This window comes from Anser anser (genome assembly GCF_964211835.1).
Source record: "Anser anser genome assembly, chromosome: 9".
In the NCBI taxonomy this organism is placed as follows: domain Eukaryota; kingdom Metazoa; phylum Chordata; class Aves; order Anseriformes; family Anatidae; genus Anser; species Anser anser.
The window spans coordinates 27,563,134-27,580,161 of NC_139729.1; the positions used below are offsets into that span (position 1 = coordinate 27,563,134).

Here is a 17,028-nt window from a genome sequence, read left to right on the forward strand (position 1 = left end):
GTTGGACACTGGGAAGAATTTCTTCACAGAGAGGTGGCCAAGCATTGGGAGGTGGTGGAGTCCCCATCGCTGGAGGCATTCAGAGATGTGTGAGTGCAGCACTAAGTGACACATTTTAGGGACACGACACGGTAGGTCAGGTCGGTGGCTGCACTCAGTGATCCCAAAGGTCTTTTCCAACCTAGGTGGTTCCACGATTCTATCTGGAAATGGCCATCCATGAGATTTCAAGATCAGATTTCTAGTAACTGCAACGTACACAAAACACAACCGCAAGTACCCACACAAACACAACTTTAAACACAAATATTTACTAACATAAATAAACAGTGTTTTATAACAAAAGGCACAGATTTTCAACTATAAACAATGGAAAAATATTTACAATTTGCACATACATCATCAAACAGCAAGTGCACAATTGGTCACTTCAGATCTTCCTTTCTATATTTTCAGATTTAACTCCTTGCAAGCAAGTAATTTTACTCAGTTCTGCAACGTTCAATTTATTTATTTTTTTTACACAAAAACCGCTACAAATGTAAATAGGAGTTCATTAAAATGAATAATTTAGCAGCACAGGTTTTCAAATGGAGACAGTGTTGCTAACTTCTTCGTACTGGATAATAAAATAAGGGTAGCTCTGATCATCGTTAAAAATGACAAAAATCTGAGGCTCAAAGTAATTGTCCACGCAAGAGTCGTAGAGGTCACTGGTGATGCTGCCCGGGTTCACGGGGGGAGGTCTCCTCATGGTGTGATTGCCCACTGTGTATCTTCCCGTCAGTACTTTAGCCAAGAACATGTAATGAACTCCTTTGGGTGACCTTTTGGAAAAGTTATGAGAATAGCTCGCCTTTCTGGCAAAGTAACTGCCCTGTCCGAACATGGTGGCGTGCTTCCCGCAGACACGCGGGTCGAAGTTGTGCTTGCAGATCCCATCCACCACGTCCTGGGAGGTGCCATGGAACAAATGCCTTTCGTTCATTATCCTGTCAAGCCCGGTCATTTTTTTGGACATATACTCCTTTTTCCTGGAATAGAAAATGGAAAGTGAAGATGAGTATTCATTGTGGATCTGCAAACAAAGAGCAGTATTCACTGCAGCTGTTAAAGTAAAAGGCATCAGTATTATCCTCTGTGATACTGGAGCTGTCAGAGGAGATTGGAAAACATTTCTGGGTGGATAACAAGACTGGTCTTCTGCTTTCAAAGCAAGCTTTTGCATGAATTTTGTATTATTGAAAGATCCTGAACTGATCCTGCTGGAGGTCTGTCATCTGTACGGCAGCAAAGGCAAAGCAGCTTGAAAACTGCTTACTCTTCGTTTGGCTTGGGGGTGAACTGAAATAGTTTTCAACTAGGTATCCCAGATTTATTTTGAGGTTTCTGTGAAAGCACATTTTACAGAACTTATCAATAGATAGCTTACAAAAGCTCTTACAAAGGTAATTTCAGGACAAGATGTTTCAGTGTTTTTTAGATATTCAACTGAAGATGCTGCTTTTCTTCAGGAAGTCTGGATTTTATGTAGCCTAATCAATGATAAATTTATATTTTGTAGCCCAAATCAGACATTCTAAGGTATTTTTCTACTATTGTAAAAGAATGGCATTAGCATTGCCTTACCTTTTATATTTCTCCCAAAGAAATTGATTTTGCACTCTCAGAATTTTCAAAATTTTATATTTGGTCTCTGGCACAGTCTTGTGAAACAGGTTATAAATGGTTCTATAGCTTTTATCTTCCTTCGAAACAGGCACTTGGATGAAGTCCTGAGATGGATCCATACTAATCCAGGTTTCAGGATAGAAGTTTGGAGAGGTAACAGCAGTTGGAGATAAGACGTGTGAGGAAACTGGTTCAGCTGATAGAGAGGGTACTGGAGAATTGCCACCTAGAGTCCTAGGATGGGAAGAAGAACAGATTTACATTTCAATATTCCCAAGCCAAACAGTTTCTAATCACACTTATTTGGTTACCAACATTTCTTAAATCGCTGCTCTCCTTGGTTCCGTAACAATTTACATAACCTTAATGCTCGTTTAAAACAGTCAGGCCACCTATTTCTTCTTTTTAAACTCCTGCCTCCACTCAAGCCAATACCAAACCCTTGACTTTCAGGCATGTCGTCCCACCTAGGAAATTCTCACTGGCTGGTGGGGATTTAAAAGCCTGTTATCACCTGTATCATTCACATCCTGGGGTGGAAGGGTGGAGTAGTGGTGATAAACTACAGAACAGGCAGAATGCTACCAATACAATTACTTTATAACTGTAAGCTCATTTTAACATACCGGATAAGAAGAGCAGAGACTACAATACAAGGAACAGAACCATACACTTTCTTGCTCAGTATAAATAAGGAATAGCTCTATGTTATATATAACATTTTACGGGCAAAACTTGCATATATTTCACTACATTACGTAGAAGAGAAGAGTATATGTTTTTAGTACTACCTGCTATCCTACTGAGGAAGGCTCTCCCTATTTTCATGTGCGCAGGCCAGCTGCAGATTTGCATTTGCAGTTACTTATTTTCATGTGATGGAGCAGCCCCTCCTTTTGGGAGTGCTGCCAGGTAAGAAGAGGTCAGCAAAGGAAGAAGGAGGGGAACTGCTGCCTCTAATGCTCAGGGCAGAAGAGCACAGTGTACACCAGAAAGGGAACATACCCTGGCAAAATCAAGTTGATGTGGACACTGACTGTGGTTCCGGCAAGATTTCATTCTTAATAAATACCTGCACCGCTGTGCAATTTGTTATGCTTTTGAACCTGCTAAATTTAGATAAAGAGTATGGTGCTTGTGGCTTATGTTCACCTGATTATAATCTAACAAGCAAGCTTTACTCAGCTGAATAATCCTTACTTATTGGAGTTCTCCCACTTACGTCAATGGAAATACTTTGAACATGCAAAGCTTGCAGGTTCAGGCTCTGGTTTCAAACTGTAAGCACACAGATCTTCAGCTCACGCTGAAGCTGGTGAGGCTCCCTTTAAGCTGCACAAATACAAGGAATTATCTCAGCCTTCACCAGATGAACATTTTACCAAAGTGCTCTCTTATAGGAAAAGGTGCTACCGATTCCAGGACCAACCAGCGACGACAAATGGGCGATGTGCAATCAGAAGCGGGCAGCTCTCGGTAGGAAAGGTTATGAAGTGCCAGCTCTCCACTGCCTGACTCAGAAGACAGAAGGCAAATCTGGTCTCCAAAGAGCACAGCGGATCTTAACTACGCTCATGAATTTCTCAGGTCACTTGTGTTCTGATAAACATCATGGCTAAAACATAAGGAGAAAATGTGTTCTGCCTAGGAGGAAATGGGGAAGAGAATTTTGTGCATTCACCTTGGGCAAGGCGAGCTTTGCCAACATCCAAGGCCAAGCCCTGACCCCCCAAGCACATGCAATTGGATTTAGCACATCGGAACGATAGGCAAACCAGCTCCCCCACCTTGTTTTTGCAGACAGCAAGTTTACTGGGGAACAAATTCTCAGCTCTGCTAAAGGCAACACTATTTTCTGCAGAGTGAACCTTCAAGAATCAGTCGTCCTCTGTTCACACACGATTCTGCCTGAAAGCCAATCTGTTCCCAAGGTATACTAAAAACACCTGCAGAGTAACTTCTGATTTCCATGCCTGTTGGCCTGCTTTCTCTGCAGAGCCAACGTAATTACCTAGATAAGTAACAACTCTACAGGTATTCACATCTTTGCTACTGAGATGTCAATTACGGTTGCCTTCCAGAATTTTTAATGCTGCTGATACATGAGCCTGAAAGAACCTTGTGTTAGTTTTTGTGTGACCTAGAAATAATTTCATGTGATTTTCTGATTGCTTTTGAGCTTTTCAAGTCTAGAAAAAAAGGGGGGGAGACTATTTTTAACTTGATACGTCTGATTTGGATAACAGAGACAGTAAGCTGTAACAGCACTCACACTATTCAGAGCAGAAACACTCTTTAAAATACTTTTCACGTGCCTTTCACCTGCTGTTCAAAGCTGAAAAGAGACCTCATTCATTTGCATGGATTTGACTGAACTCACACTTCTTCTCACTGTGTATTAATAGTTTAAAAGAAACCCAAAAGATGGATTTTTTTAGAGTGAGTTTTAAAATAGCAGTCTACAATATTCCACTGTGGTTTTCTTTTTTTTTTTTTTCTTCCCAAAGTCTCCTGGTAGAAATATTACTGCAGCACCTCACGCACTGACACTCAGACTGGAAGACCAAGCACAAATTAACTGTGAGCTATGGATTAATGAGTAAGTCAGTAAACGCAATAAAAGCACTGCATCCTTCGGTGTACTTTGTTCACTTTCTGACTAGTGTGACTGAAGTGTAAGCATTTATTATACAGGGGAAGGCACTAAAATGTTGGCATTTGTCAACTACTATCACACATTTACCATTGTTTCCGTTCTTTTCCAATTTTATAACTTATTTAAACAGTTGGGGGAAAAAAAACCACTCAGGTAGCATTGTGTGATAGGCAGAGGCAAATACTGACTTTTTAAAGATAGTTCCCATTAATATTCAGAATACTCTTTTGTTCCCAACTGAGAATTGCTGGGTTTTTAAGTCAGAACTACAAGGCCTTTGCATAAAGAAATTAAGAACAGGTTTCCTGCAGAACAACAGAAATTTCAGAGCTTGATTTGTAGGTTTGGTAGACGGCACGAACAGTCACAGTCAGACACTCATGGGTGTAAAACCCCCACTAAAATTGCATAATTTTAGCATCTCTCAAAATCATAGACTTAAACTGTAGTAAAATAGTCATTGTTAGCAAAACATCAGAAAAATCCTTTAAAACCTTACTTTTTGTTAAGATCAGAATCATAATCACCATAACAAGAAAGTTCACGTTTGGTCTTTTCCTCTGCATCCTCCAAGTATCTTTCTAATAATTCTGGGTTTTCCTCCCGTACAGCCGCATCCAAAGATGTTTCTCACCACCACTTGTTTTGAGGCTCTGACCAAACTCACTTTCGCCTCGCAATCAGATGCTGTAACAACAAAGCACTAACGAGCACTCTAGGCCTAACGCAGCTGCTAAATCTCCTTTGATTGGCCCAGCATGCCAAGTTGCCAGTCAGACTAATGACTTCCACCCCTTTGCTAACAGGACAATGTGTTTCTAACTACTGAACTCTGACAATAACGTTTCCAGCTGTGCTGGTGAGATCACAAAAATGGCATTTTTATGAGTTGTAATCAAAAATGACTACAATGCACCACTTTCCTCGCTCTGCCTTTGATGGTAAGCATGTTCACCCCCATTGAGATGACAATAAAAACAAGGAATGCTTTAATTGCGCTCAAAAATTATGAAATGTTTTTGAACACTCCTTTTTATGGGACCTAGAAGTGATGGCCTGGCAGTCATGATAGCGGGTGAAATGCTGAAAGCTGGACAATAGTTTGGCAGACTTAAAGTACATCTGTGCTTCTGATGTTCTGAGATCCAAAAGGTACATTACAATCTTCAAATAACAAACAGAGCCCAACGGAGAGGAGTTCCTCCGAAAATATTTGTCTTGAGAAGTGACAAGCAAATAGTTGCCAATATGACCAACATTTTTTATGATTTTTTCTGATTTTTCTACCCAGTGATACCTGTTTCCTTCTCACATCTTAATGAATACAGTCTCGTGGACACACCGACACGTAGAGCAAACGCAGTTTCTGTTTTGCTGGGATACATACTGTAAGAACGGCATCAGCACCACGCACGAGCGCAGAAGGGGTCTTCTCTTGATTTCTCGTCTGAAACAGGCGTTTTGCTGGAATCCATCTTTGATGTTTAAGATATACTGATTATGCCAGGTAACAAACCGGACCTCTTTCAGACCCCGGCAGCTGGCTTCTTCAATCAATCTTACAACAGGCTGTTTGAAGAAAATTAAACACAGACATGATAAATTACATGTACAAAAATTAATATTTTTGCCAGGACCTCAAAGAGTCCCTCTACCACTCTCTTCCCCTCCCCTGAAACACACTGACCACCAAAGCCTGTTCAGTTTCGTTTGTAATACCTCCCACAAAGACAGATTTCACAACTTTCCTATGTGATTTGTTCTGATGCTATCACATTTTTACATGTCGAATGTTAGGCCCAATATCTAACCTAACACTCCCTTGCCACAAATTACTCTATTCACTTTTCGTCTTTCTTTGCTAAATGTGAAGAACATAAGTTTGCTGTAGAACAATCTTTTATATAGTAATACATTCTCATCGTTTTTGTTTGTTTTTCTATACTAGAGAAACACAGTTGTTTTAATTTCTTGCAGGTCAAACATCCTAAGCTTCTTGTTATTTGTGGTGCTTTCTTCTGGACTCTTTTCAGTACTTGCACTTTTTAAATTTGCAACGCCCCAAACTGTACACAGATTGTACACAGTGCTCTGCTTTAAGCTTCCTACCATGCTGACAAAGTAAGCATGATGCTTGAAAAGGGAGCGCGTGATGTAATTTACATTGGTGAAGGTATATCTAGTACTGCCAAAATTATAAGACACTGATGAGGTTTTATTCAAAATATTATGTACAGCTGCAGTCAGCCCCAGATGAGCTCTTAACTACCACAGGTATCTAAAAGGCTTTCTGGAGAGCTTACTGGAATGAAGTGAATAGAAGCGTTCTGCTTTTGTTTTGGTTTTCTCTAGCATGGCTGTGTTTAACAGTGGATGTGACTTGTGAGTCCGCAACTGGGGTTAAAAGGTTGGAAGAGAGAAGGCCTGTTTAAAGCTTGACACGGAAAACTGTGTCTGGTAAAGACCAAAGGACAACGGTGACACTGAGTATGTATAAACCACTGGTGAACAGATTTAAACCAAACATTTAGGAAAAGGTTCCTGATTACTGGGGGTGGCAGCTGGGGAACCTTCCTGCTGCAGCAGCACATGACAAACAGCTGGACCCAGCGGCTTTGGGGCACGCATCCTGCGCTGTGTTACCTTTGGGAAACAGGGCAAGAAACTAAGAACTGAAAAGCTAAATGGTAGGGGTAAGCAATAAGAAGGCTGCAGAAAGCTGTCTCCCCTGTCTTAAAACCATATTTCTAAGGATTAGAAAAATTCCTTGGTACTGACGTGGGCCAGTCTGCTCCCAAATTTGACAAGTCAGCCAGCCCCTGCATCTCAGATGTTTTCAGGGATAGCACATGGAGCGCTACAGCAGGGCACAGCTCTGCTTTGATTGCTGATTTTGCAAACTATGTTCAATACTGAACTGCTTGATTAAGCTCAACAATAACTCCGAGTAACTTTCCAAATTGTTCAAAGAGGAAACAGACTGAAAATATATATATAGTTTATAGTGTACACTGTATATATAGTTTTGGGTTACAACCCAAAAGCAGGATTCCAGAAAGCATTAAATACCTCGGAGTATTCTCTCCAGACGAAGTGGTCCCTGCAGAAGTATTTCCAGACCGTGTAGTAGTTGGAGCTGGAGCTGGGGCAGGATGGCGTGGACAGCCTCCGCATTTGGTCAAACTCAGCAGTTTCATATAATTTCATAACATTCAAATCCACCCAAAACTCGTGTCCCCTGGAAAGAACAAGAGAAGTAAAGAACTCTCACTGCCTGCAATCCATTAAAACCCCCGTGGACAACGGTGAAAAAACCCATGGCCTTCAGCACGGAAAAGCAGAAGACCAAACCAACCGTCGTCCTGACCCGGTGATATTTATTCCGTGCGCGTGCGCTGCGCACACATCGATACGCGGATCCTTGGCATTTGGAGCACGCTACCTGAGTACACACATCACGCGAGCGGATTGACGAAGCAGCCACATAGCATTCGAAAGGTTATTCCTGTGAAAGTTAGTGCCCCGGGGAAGAAACGCAAATGTAAATGTCTCCAGATGAGGAGCATCTGCTGCCAATCCACCGGAGAGTTCAAGTGTCTTTCATCACGTGCGACAGAAGAGAAGCAGCGTAATATGAAAAGACGACGGGATTTTGCTGTCACGGAGCCAAGGCTGAGGAATATTGGCTTTTTTCAAGTAGCTACATTGCCGCTACAAGAATCAACACTGATACGCGACTTCACGTGAAGTGCCTGGCGCTTTCAAAAGGACACGAGAACGAACTGGAGCTGCAGATGAGGAACCTGAGAGTTTACCCTTTAACTAGAGGGAAAAATAAAAGTGCCTTTTCTCTATGCTTCACAAAGAATGGCTGCGGAGCGGTTCAGCAAGCAGTTTCCAACGCTGGTTCATCAGTCAGTTTTGAGACACCCCCGATTAAAAAATAGAAATCTCCAATCCCAGACTTAGCAGTAAATGAGAACTTAGAACAAGAAATTTATAGAAACCGAGAGAAATGATAGTAGTAGCATTCATTCACCACAATTTTTATTTTTTTTTTAGAACTGGGATTAATATATTTCAAAATAATGCTCTCTGCATAATTAGTTTTCTATTTTATAATCCCTACAAGTTGTCAGCTCACTGCTATTCACTAGCAGCTGCAAACCACTGGTTTCTGGAAACGCACCTTTTGAGACTATATCAAATATTTTCTTTGAATTCTTAACAGCAACATAAATAAAGCTGATACTTGAAATCTAAAGCTTATTTTAAAAGTTTTGGCAGACTCATACCATAAACATCAAAGTGTTGTGCATGAAACCGGCCACATCAAGTGACAGCTCTTCTAAACATCTACAGGAGTTTACGAATGCTGATTTGCTTGAGAACGGTTGTGATTTTGCTAGCTTTTACACAGTTGCTGAGTTTTGTTATACCACTCTCACAGAAAACTAATGAAGAGTACGATCTGTAAAACACGACCACCAGCTGGAGCTGGAAGTGTCCTTCACGTCTGCTTTCCTCCTTTCGTTGCATTTGGTCTGTGAATGGCTAAGCACAGCTGGAAGTACCTAGCGCTTTCCTGACACGCATGAGAAGGCAACGTGTCCTGCTCCTGTGAGCCCACGACCAGGGGAGTTCATCCAATGCTGTCTGAGCAAATTCAGATTACTGATTACTCTCTGTCTCCAGTATTTTTTTTAATGCAGACTTAGAGATACAGAATAGTCTCAGAAGTTGAACCAGATGCCCTAAGAACAGCTCCGGGAGCTCTGTCTACAGTTCTCCGGACACAAAACCCATGCTTCTCTAAAAACTGTCACAGAGCAGAATTAATTAAACTAAAAGATTCGTCAAGACAACGCCATCCCATAAAACCCGTGGAAGGTTTAACAGCTTGTTCCCTACTTGCGCCAAAGCTGTACGCAGCCAGCGCGGTCACAACGTGAGCACAGGGGAAGCAACCCCGTGAGCAGGAGCCGTGCCCTAAGGACCCGCGCCTTCCGCTGAGGCTCGTCCCACCCCGGTGTCCCAGCGGAGGCTGACATGCCACCCGCCACCCCGGTGTCCCAGCGGAGGCTGACGCCACCCAACACTTCAGCGATGGCAGGGCACAGCCAGCCACGCTGCTCAAGGCAACGCGTCGCGGCAGCCCGCCTCATTTAGCTGCAGTCTTCGTATCCTACACAGCAGCAAGACCGAGACAAACGCCAGACGCAGGTGATAAGAGATCTGCAGAAGGAAAACGAGCACTAATCAAAATGAATGCCCAGTACGAAGGGACTGAAATTATACGTAGGTCTTACCAAAACAAAAACAAAACCCCAAACAAACCGAAACACACAAGTTCTGTAGCGAAAAAATAAAGTCACCCCGCCTTCCTGGTGTGTAGTCATTTTGTTCCCTAACAACAGGCTACAACAATCTACTTTATTTGAAAACAATGTGTGAAATCATGAGGAAATCATCTCTCTGCAATACCAAGCTGGGTTACTAGTTAGCAGGCAACACAAGAATGATTTTTAAGTGAATTTCTTCACAAATATACGTTAACGCTGCTTTAGGGACATTTGCTCTTTCTTTATCAACATATACATACCGCTGCCATTCTGAATTTCAGGGTAATTCATTTTTGAATTCCAGTAAAAAGCAAGTTTAGTTTGATATTGTATTATTCCGGAGTGAAGAGACGGACTCCCTGTTTTGGGGCCGCGTTGCCCATAGGAATCCAAGTCCCGCATCACGACCCCCAGATAAGGTGCTACAAACTTTATTAAACAAGCGCACACAAAGGCGTTTCTCAATGCGAGCTCACAACTGAAGCGTTTGTTCTCACTTTGATCTATTTTCAAGTCAAATACCATAACAAGATTCCAAAGATCTGTGACCTTCAAGAAAGTGCAAAGAAAGGGAAAAGCTTGTCTTTGTATGTAAGATATTTTCTTTTAAAGGCAGTAACCTAGGGGTTTATGTAGTGTTACTATAACTTTGTATATCGCATGTGGTACAGTCAGAACAGATCATGAAAAGATGTTTGCAGTAGTTGTGTGTTAATGCAGTGCAAGGAGAAGGGAATCTGAAAATTGAGATACACTCTGAACACAATAAAAGCTTTCCACTAGCATGCTGAACACTTCAAGAAACAGTCACATACTGGTTAACACCCTAAGAAGTTAAAAGTCTTCACAATTCTGAAGACTGGAAAACAAATTCTGCGGGCACTTGAAGCGTGGCTGGCTGCTGATACATGACTGGGGTATTTCTAACATGTGCTTAACTGTGTTAAAACGCAGCCTGCGGCACGCACACGTAGCTAAGTGGCAGAGCAACGGGAATCAAAGTGATGTGGTGGGGGAACCCTGTGGAAGGAAAAACATTTTTTGAGACGAACGCGGTATGAGACTGCTCTTCCTCAGGCTTTTACTGCAGAGCAAGTTGATCTCGGCGGGATCTGGGACCAACTCCCAAAACCCTGGGTTGGTGCATGCTCAAGGGACTTTTGTGCGCACGTTTTCGAACTGCAGGGCAAGCGAGGAACTGTTGGGTGTCTGTGCAGCTTTCTTCTAGCAGCGCTGTAACAATGTGAACACTTCACATACAGTTCCAGTAAAAGAAATTTCCATAAGCTTATCTCCTATAGCAAATAAAACCTCGCTACAGCTGAGTTGTACCTGTCTATCCTGTAAGACTCTGAGACTTACAGGCTGGCAGCTAACGGGAGCTTACGCTGCAAATAGTTTATCTGAAAGCTGAGCATTTTTCTGCGAAACCTGTGCAGAATGTGCCAAGTTGTTTCTCTCACTACCGAAAAATGCAGCGATTCTGTCTGCTGGTTGGAATTTCTTACATTTTTGCAGCTCTGTTTATGCCTCCTCTCCGTCAGATCCACGTCCCTGTAAGCGAACTGAGGCCGGATGCTCTCTGCTCCCCACCACACGCTGAGAGGTCACTGCAGCACAAACCTGGGCACCAACCGCCCAGACAGCTGATTGCCAGAGAGCCACAGAACATCCGGAGCTGGAAGGGACCCACGAGGGTCACCAAATCCAGCTCCCGCCTCCACACAGGAGCACCCAAAGCCCAGCCCGTGTGTGACAGCGCTGTCCGAACGCCCCTTGAGCTCCAGCAGCTCAGTGCAGTGACCATGTCCCTTGGGGAGCCCGACCACCTCTGGGTGCAGAACCTGTCCCTAACACCCACCCTGACCCTCCCCTGTCCCAGCTCCATGCCATTCCCTCGGGTCCTGTCGCTGTCCCCAGGGAGCAGAGCTCAGCGCCTGCCCCCCGCTCCCCGTGAGGGAGCTGCAGGCCGCCATGAGGCCTGCCCTGGGCCGGACACGCACGTACGCTCTAGATTTGAATACAACACGTGAAGTGCTCTGGTCTTCTCATTTCGAAACAGAAATGATGGGTCTGCCTGCCTGTAAAGGTCACAGCGTTTCTGAGCAGCCCCTCGGCGCGTGCCTGTTACCCGAAGCGATGCGCCCTCCTCAGGGCCGCAGCTCCGCAGCCTCCGGGGGAAAGAGCTGCAGGGGGGAGCCCTGGGAGGCTGCCTTGTTCCCTGGGGAAAAGGTGGGCTCAAGTTATTCCTGACATACGGGTAATTTAAAAACTGGTGCGGCATCCTCTGTCCATCGCCCGCAGCCATGGATAGAGAAAGCTTCAGCAGTTTCCTTCGGGATGTAACGCAGAAGCATTTTCCTGAAACTCAAACTTCTGTTAAAATAGGGATGCTTTAAAATGGCACTTTTATTTACTTTTTTTTTTTTAAAGTCAGTGAAGGGTTTAGAATGCTACTTTCCATTAATTTTAACAGAAAACTGAGCGATCAAATTATCTAAACACACTGAAATCTACACAAACTAATTTTTCCATGAATATTTTAACTATATACTTTTGAAGTCCCCTCATTTTGTACCTCACATTAGTTAGAGTAACAATGCATTTTATACAGCTGACAATTTTAGACAAATGCATTTATTTAAGTGACTGCATCTGAAAAATACATTATGTGCCGGAAAACTGCCTGATTTTTGGGGGGATAATTTATAATACGGGGAATAAGAAACCACATTCTTCTGCTAAAAATCTTAAATCACATAAAATATAGATTACTTTTTTATTTATTTGCATTAACAGTTTCTATTCAGAAGTATTCACTTTTTCAAATTACATTTACTGGCATTCAAGCTCTGAAATCCTGAAATACATTTAGCAGTTGTTTAATAATAGCTCTTCAGTTTAAGCACTTCCTCTGTATATTAAGAAGCCTATTACCAGCTTATATAATGCGAGGCCATGGAAAAAAAATGAATTGTGATTACGGCGGGTGATCGCGTGATTATATTCCTGCTTGCAGCTTTAAGACACCGGTGATGAAAGCAAATGTGACAACTGCACCTCTCCACTGCCCACGGCCTAAATACAGGACAAAGACCCCACGTTTAGGGCTCAAGAAGAGACTGCTGGATGCTCAAGGTTGCGTCCGAAACGTTCTTTAGGATAACATCCCTTTACCTTCACCGCAGCACGATGCTCAGCTCCTTCTGAGGCACAGCGTATGCAGAAACAGAAAGCTGCGACCTAAAGGAGAGGATGAAGCAACCACTGTGGGTTGAATCCTAACGGGGAGGGGGAAACCAAGAGCACGCCACCCAGCCGCCCGCAGCACCGCTCTGCTCCCCGGAGCAGCACGGGAGCACTGGCGGCGCGGCACGCAGCTGCGGCAGCGCGGGGAGCTGCGCACATGGCAGCGCCCACGCTCGCGGCGACGGCACGGCGGCACACGGACACGCGGGGCCGGGGGAAGAGCGGAAAGGAGACGGTGACTCCAGCTTGGCAGGTGCTCGGGAAAGCAGGCAGGCTTCAGATACCTCGGGGGGACAAAGCGTTACTCTCTGTGCGCACCGCAGCAGGAACAAGCTGCGGGACGGCTTGAAATGAGTAATAAAAACAACAGGTTTTTTTCTACAGCGTTTCCAAATTAAAATTTATTGAACTTCTCTGCAAACACCGCAAAGCTTCCTGCTTCTGAAGCAGAGATTGCTATCCCCATTTTACCCCGGAGAGACTTAAACAGCTTCTCCAAAATCATACAGAGAATCTGCAAGAGGTGGGAACAGAGATTTCTTAAGAACTCCTCCTCAATGACTAACCAAATAAAGGTCTGTTTATAAAATAAAGCAGCTCAATGGAATTATTTTCACTAAAAGAATAAGCATATTGAACCCTATTAAGAGTACAGCACACAAAGAAAACCAAATTTGGTGCTGTGTAACAGCAGCAGTTCAAAACAAAATTCCACAAGTGCCCTCAAAAGCAGGACCTGGCTCCCCGAGTAAGCCACATTTTCTCTGTACCCTAACCATAAGGCCTGACACAATGACAACCTCTTCAGGACACCGAACTGGGCAGGCACTTCTAACAGCAAGTTATAATATTAATAATATTAATATAATATTAATGCCTTGGGGTGATGAAGGTAGCCTGCTAAAGTAAGGATGGTTTGGGTTCACTTTGCCTTGTGCTCTTCTGAAGAACTTCAGTCCTGTGTGAATCTTCTACGCTCTTTCCACTTCGTAAGAATTGCAGAACTTTCATCCTATGTACAAATAGATGACTAGAAGAAACAGCTTTTGTAAATGCTATGAAAACGCATGTGGTTTCAAACTCTTCTCCTGAGTTCAGTTACATGTCATGAGTCTCACCGCAAACAGAGTTCAGAAAAAAAAAAGAAACGGAGTGATCAACAAAGGTTAGTGCAGGAAATGAAACTCGGTTCCCATCAGAACAGCTGTGATACAAAGCACGACTGAGAGCTAAACACTGCTTAGATGATGAAACTGTTGATTTTCTCTCTATGACTAAGCCAGTTCCTCTCTGCAATAGCAACAACCTGAAAGGCACTCAGGGGAGCAAAGGAACTTAAGAGACCCAAGCAGGTACGAAAACCTGTAGTACTGAAGCCTGCAGGGCTCGCCAGATCCAACTCGGTTACTACAGGAGCTGTAAGCCAGGACTGCGCGCCGCCTGCTGACCCCACACCACATAGTTCCCCTCCCCTGGCCAGCAGGGCTGGAAGGTGCAGGCTGTAGCACGGCTCCAGGTGGGAGATGAGAGGAAACCGAGCGGCACTTGCAGTATAACGTCCTAGCGAGACCTTTCTTTTGAAGCACAGGTGCCGGCAGTTGGTAGTACCAACAGCAGGTCTTAGACGACTGCAGCCTGAAGAGACTCCCATCAAAATTGGTACCGATTCCACTGGGAGTAACAGCAAGTAAGGGAAGGGCCCGGCGAGCACTCAGCAAGGGACACGGTCTCTCCAAGCAGTTCTTCACCACACAGCAATGCGAATGCTGCCAGACCCTACCCAGCTGCTAAGGGGAACACGTCTGCGAAAAGAAAGCATCACCCTCCTGCACGGAGCGCTGCTGCGCGCCGGGGCAAGAAGGAACACAAGCCGGTAAACACGAGCCCGCAGCCTCGATCTTATCGGTCCCTGGTGTTCTGTCACTGAAACGAGAGGGGCAGCAGGTGACAGGGCAGGAAATGAGTTCACTGTTTCACTTAATTTGTTCCCTCCTGCGTGACACTGCTTCGCTCTGCTGTAAGGCGCGCAGCAGATGGACGGTCAGAAAGAAGCAGAAGAGATAAAGGTGCTCCAGAAAGATTTACCACGCAGCTACAGGCTCCAGCCTCGGAAAACAAACAAACAAACACACAAGCCCGTGTTTTTCCATCGCTACAGCAACGGAGCTGGCAGGACGCAGGCACCAGCTCGGGCTCAGGGCCTGCAGCAGGCAGGCTGTGCCCGCAGCACGCCCCGGCCGCTCCGCCTGCCTCCCTCCCCTCCGGGCGGCCAGCGGGGTGCTGGGGTAACGCGGTCCTCTGGTGTGAGCGCCTGCCGGGTCCTAACAAAGCAATAAGGATGGCAAATGTGTTCGGATCTTCCCAGGACTGCTGCACGCACCGCATTTCTCATAACCTGGATCCACGTTTCGGCTTCTCTTTGCAGCAGGGCTGCCCCTGCCCGAGGCAGCGTGCTGCTCTCACAGGCCTCCTGCCCATGCCGGCTGAGGATGTTCCACCCGGGGCTTTCTGTCTGGGTTTTGGTATCGCTGCAATGGCACAAAGCAGCTCTAAAACCCATCGGCTGAGCTTGCTGCTGCCACGGGGCACCATGAGGGCCTAAGCTATTCGACCCCAAGCTTTTACTCACAATATTTTCAGAGTGAACACTTTTTTAGAGCTTGGAAGACACAAGACACTAGCCATGCATGTAGTAACACAAACAGGGTTTCTGGCTACAAATTCAGCGACTTTTACACCACCTTAGAAGTGTAAATTTGAAAACGTACTGAATAGAAGGTTCTTTTTTCTCCCTTTAAATGCTCTCTGGGGTCAGGGGCCCATGGTATTTGTTCTGGAGACAGCAGGAGCACAGCTCTGCGTGGCAGTGGCGCTTGGATGGGAGCAGGTTCTCAAACTGCTTGAGAACGGTGTTTGCTTTCACACAGCCGCAGTGCCAGCACTCTCTGAAGCATTCGGATGCTGTCTACAGCCCTACTTTTCAAAAAGTCTTCTGCGCACACATACCTGAGCTTTTTTCTACTTTACAACGTTATCCAATCTCAGGAGTTAACTACCGAGAAGCACCTCTGAGATTCATGATAAATACTGAAACTGTACCAGTCCCAGCAAGGCTTTATGTAACACGACCGTAGGCAGGCCACGGCTAACCTGCAGCAGCAGCCACCAGGCCAGGTGTTTCGGTTTCCGAATGCCATCCAGGTGTTTCACCCCACATCCTCCACAGGCAGCAGCCCAGGAAAGAGACTTCTTCATACCTCTGACTACGAGAAGCGCATTTTACAGGTATTACTCAGCCCGAATTCACGCCGACACGTGCCAACTAGGCAGGAACTTCACGATCGCTGCTCTCACTAAGCAAATAACTGCAGCAGCCTCTTTCTGTTCCCCATCCCTAACGGAGGGGGCCGGCAGACAGTGCAGCTCCGCTGTGACCGCCGGGTTACCTGCAGGCACCTCCTCTGCGCAGGTCTCAATCCTCCTTTCAGAAAGGGCTGCCTTATTGCCCCGAGCACACACGGAGCAGCCTGACCGCAGCCTGACGCCAGGTGATGCCGTTTCCAAAATCTGGTTATTGACACGGACCGAGACAAGGGACAGGGGCGACTGCTGACTCCTGGCAGCTCCGCGCCGTGCCTGCAACTTCACCCGATTTGTACAGCCAGAAGCCAATTAGCTTTAGTTCATATGTAAATGCTGCTATAAATCGGGTAAAAACGCATTCATTGGAGCACCCTGGCATAAAGCACAAGGCAAACACTTCTAAAAACACTTCGCATGCTCTTTATGTAGGGGCCCTGTTTTGCATTCCTTCTAGCGGGGAATTAGAAGACGTTCAGACCCACTCAGCCGTGCGTACTCACGAAACGCCGCACAAAATCACAAGGCACGCTGAATGTCAGCTGTTTTCTCATCTCCGCTGTTATCAACAACACAAGTTCTCTCGCACACTGACAGCTGTGCAGATCAGAACGAAAACTTCCCAAATTTAACCATTTAATACGTCAGACCACGTGCAGAAGCCCCTGAACGACCGACGTGCTTCCACCGCACCCTCCCGGACTCCCGAATCACAGAGGCACATCCTGACAGCACCAGGACAAGTCACAG

The 17,028-nt window shown here is 45.1% G+C and overlaps 1 protein-coding gene across 2 annotated transcripts in view; it reads right to left on the minus strand.

The window, feature by feature from the left end:
* Nucleotides 1–295: 295 nt before the first annotated feature.
* Nucleotides 296–17,028, minus strand: part of TIPARP (TCDD inducible poly(ADP-ribose) polymerase) — a 30,964-nt gene continuing 14,231 nt past the window's right edge. For both annotated transcript variants that reach the window (XM_083849522.1, XM_083849521.1), the window contains exons 3-6: nucleotides 7,397–7,565; nucleotides 5,715–5,896; nucleotides 1,630–1,905; nucleotides 296–1,034 (exon numbers count right to left, since the gene is read on the minus strand). In XM_083849522.1, the coding sequence (XP_083705648.1) occupies nucleotides 587–1,034; nucleotides 1,630–1,905; nucleotides 5,715–5,896; nucleotides 7,397–7,565 (1,075 nt within the window). In that variant the 3' untranslated portion in view covers nucleotides 296–586. The remainder of the gene's footprint in view (nucleotides 1,035–1,629; nucleotides 1,906–5,714; nucleotides 5,897–7,396; nucleotides 7,566–17,028) is intronic.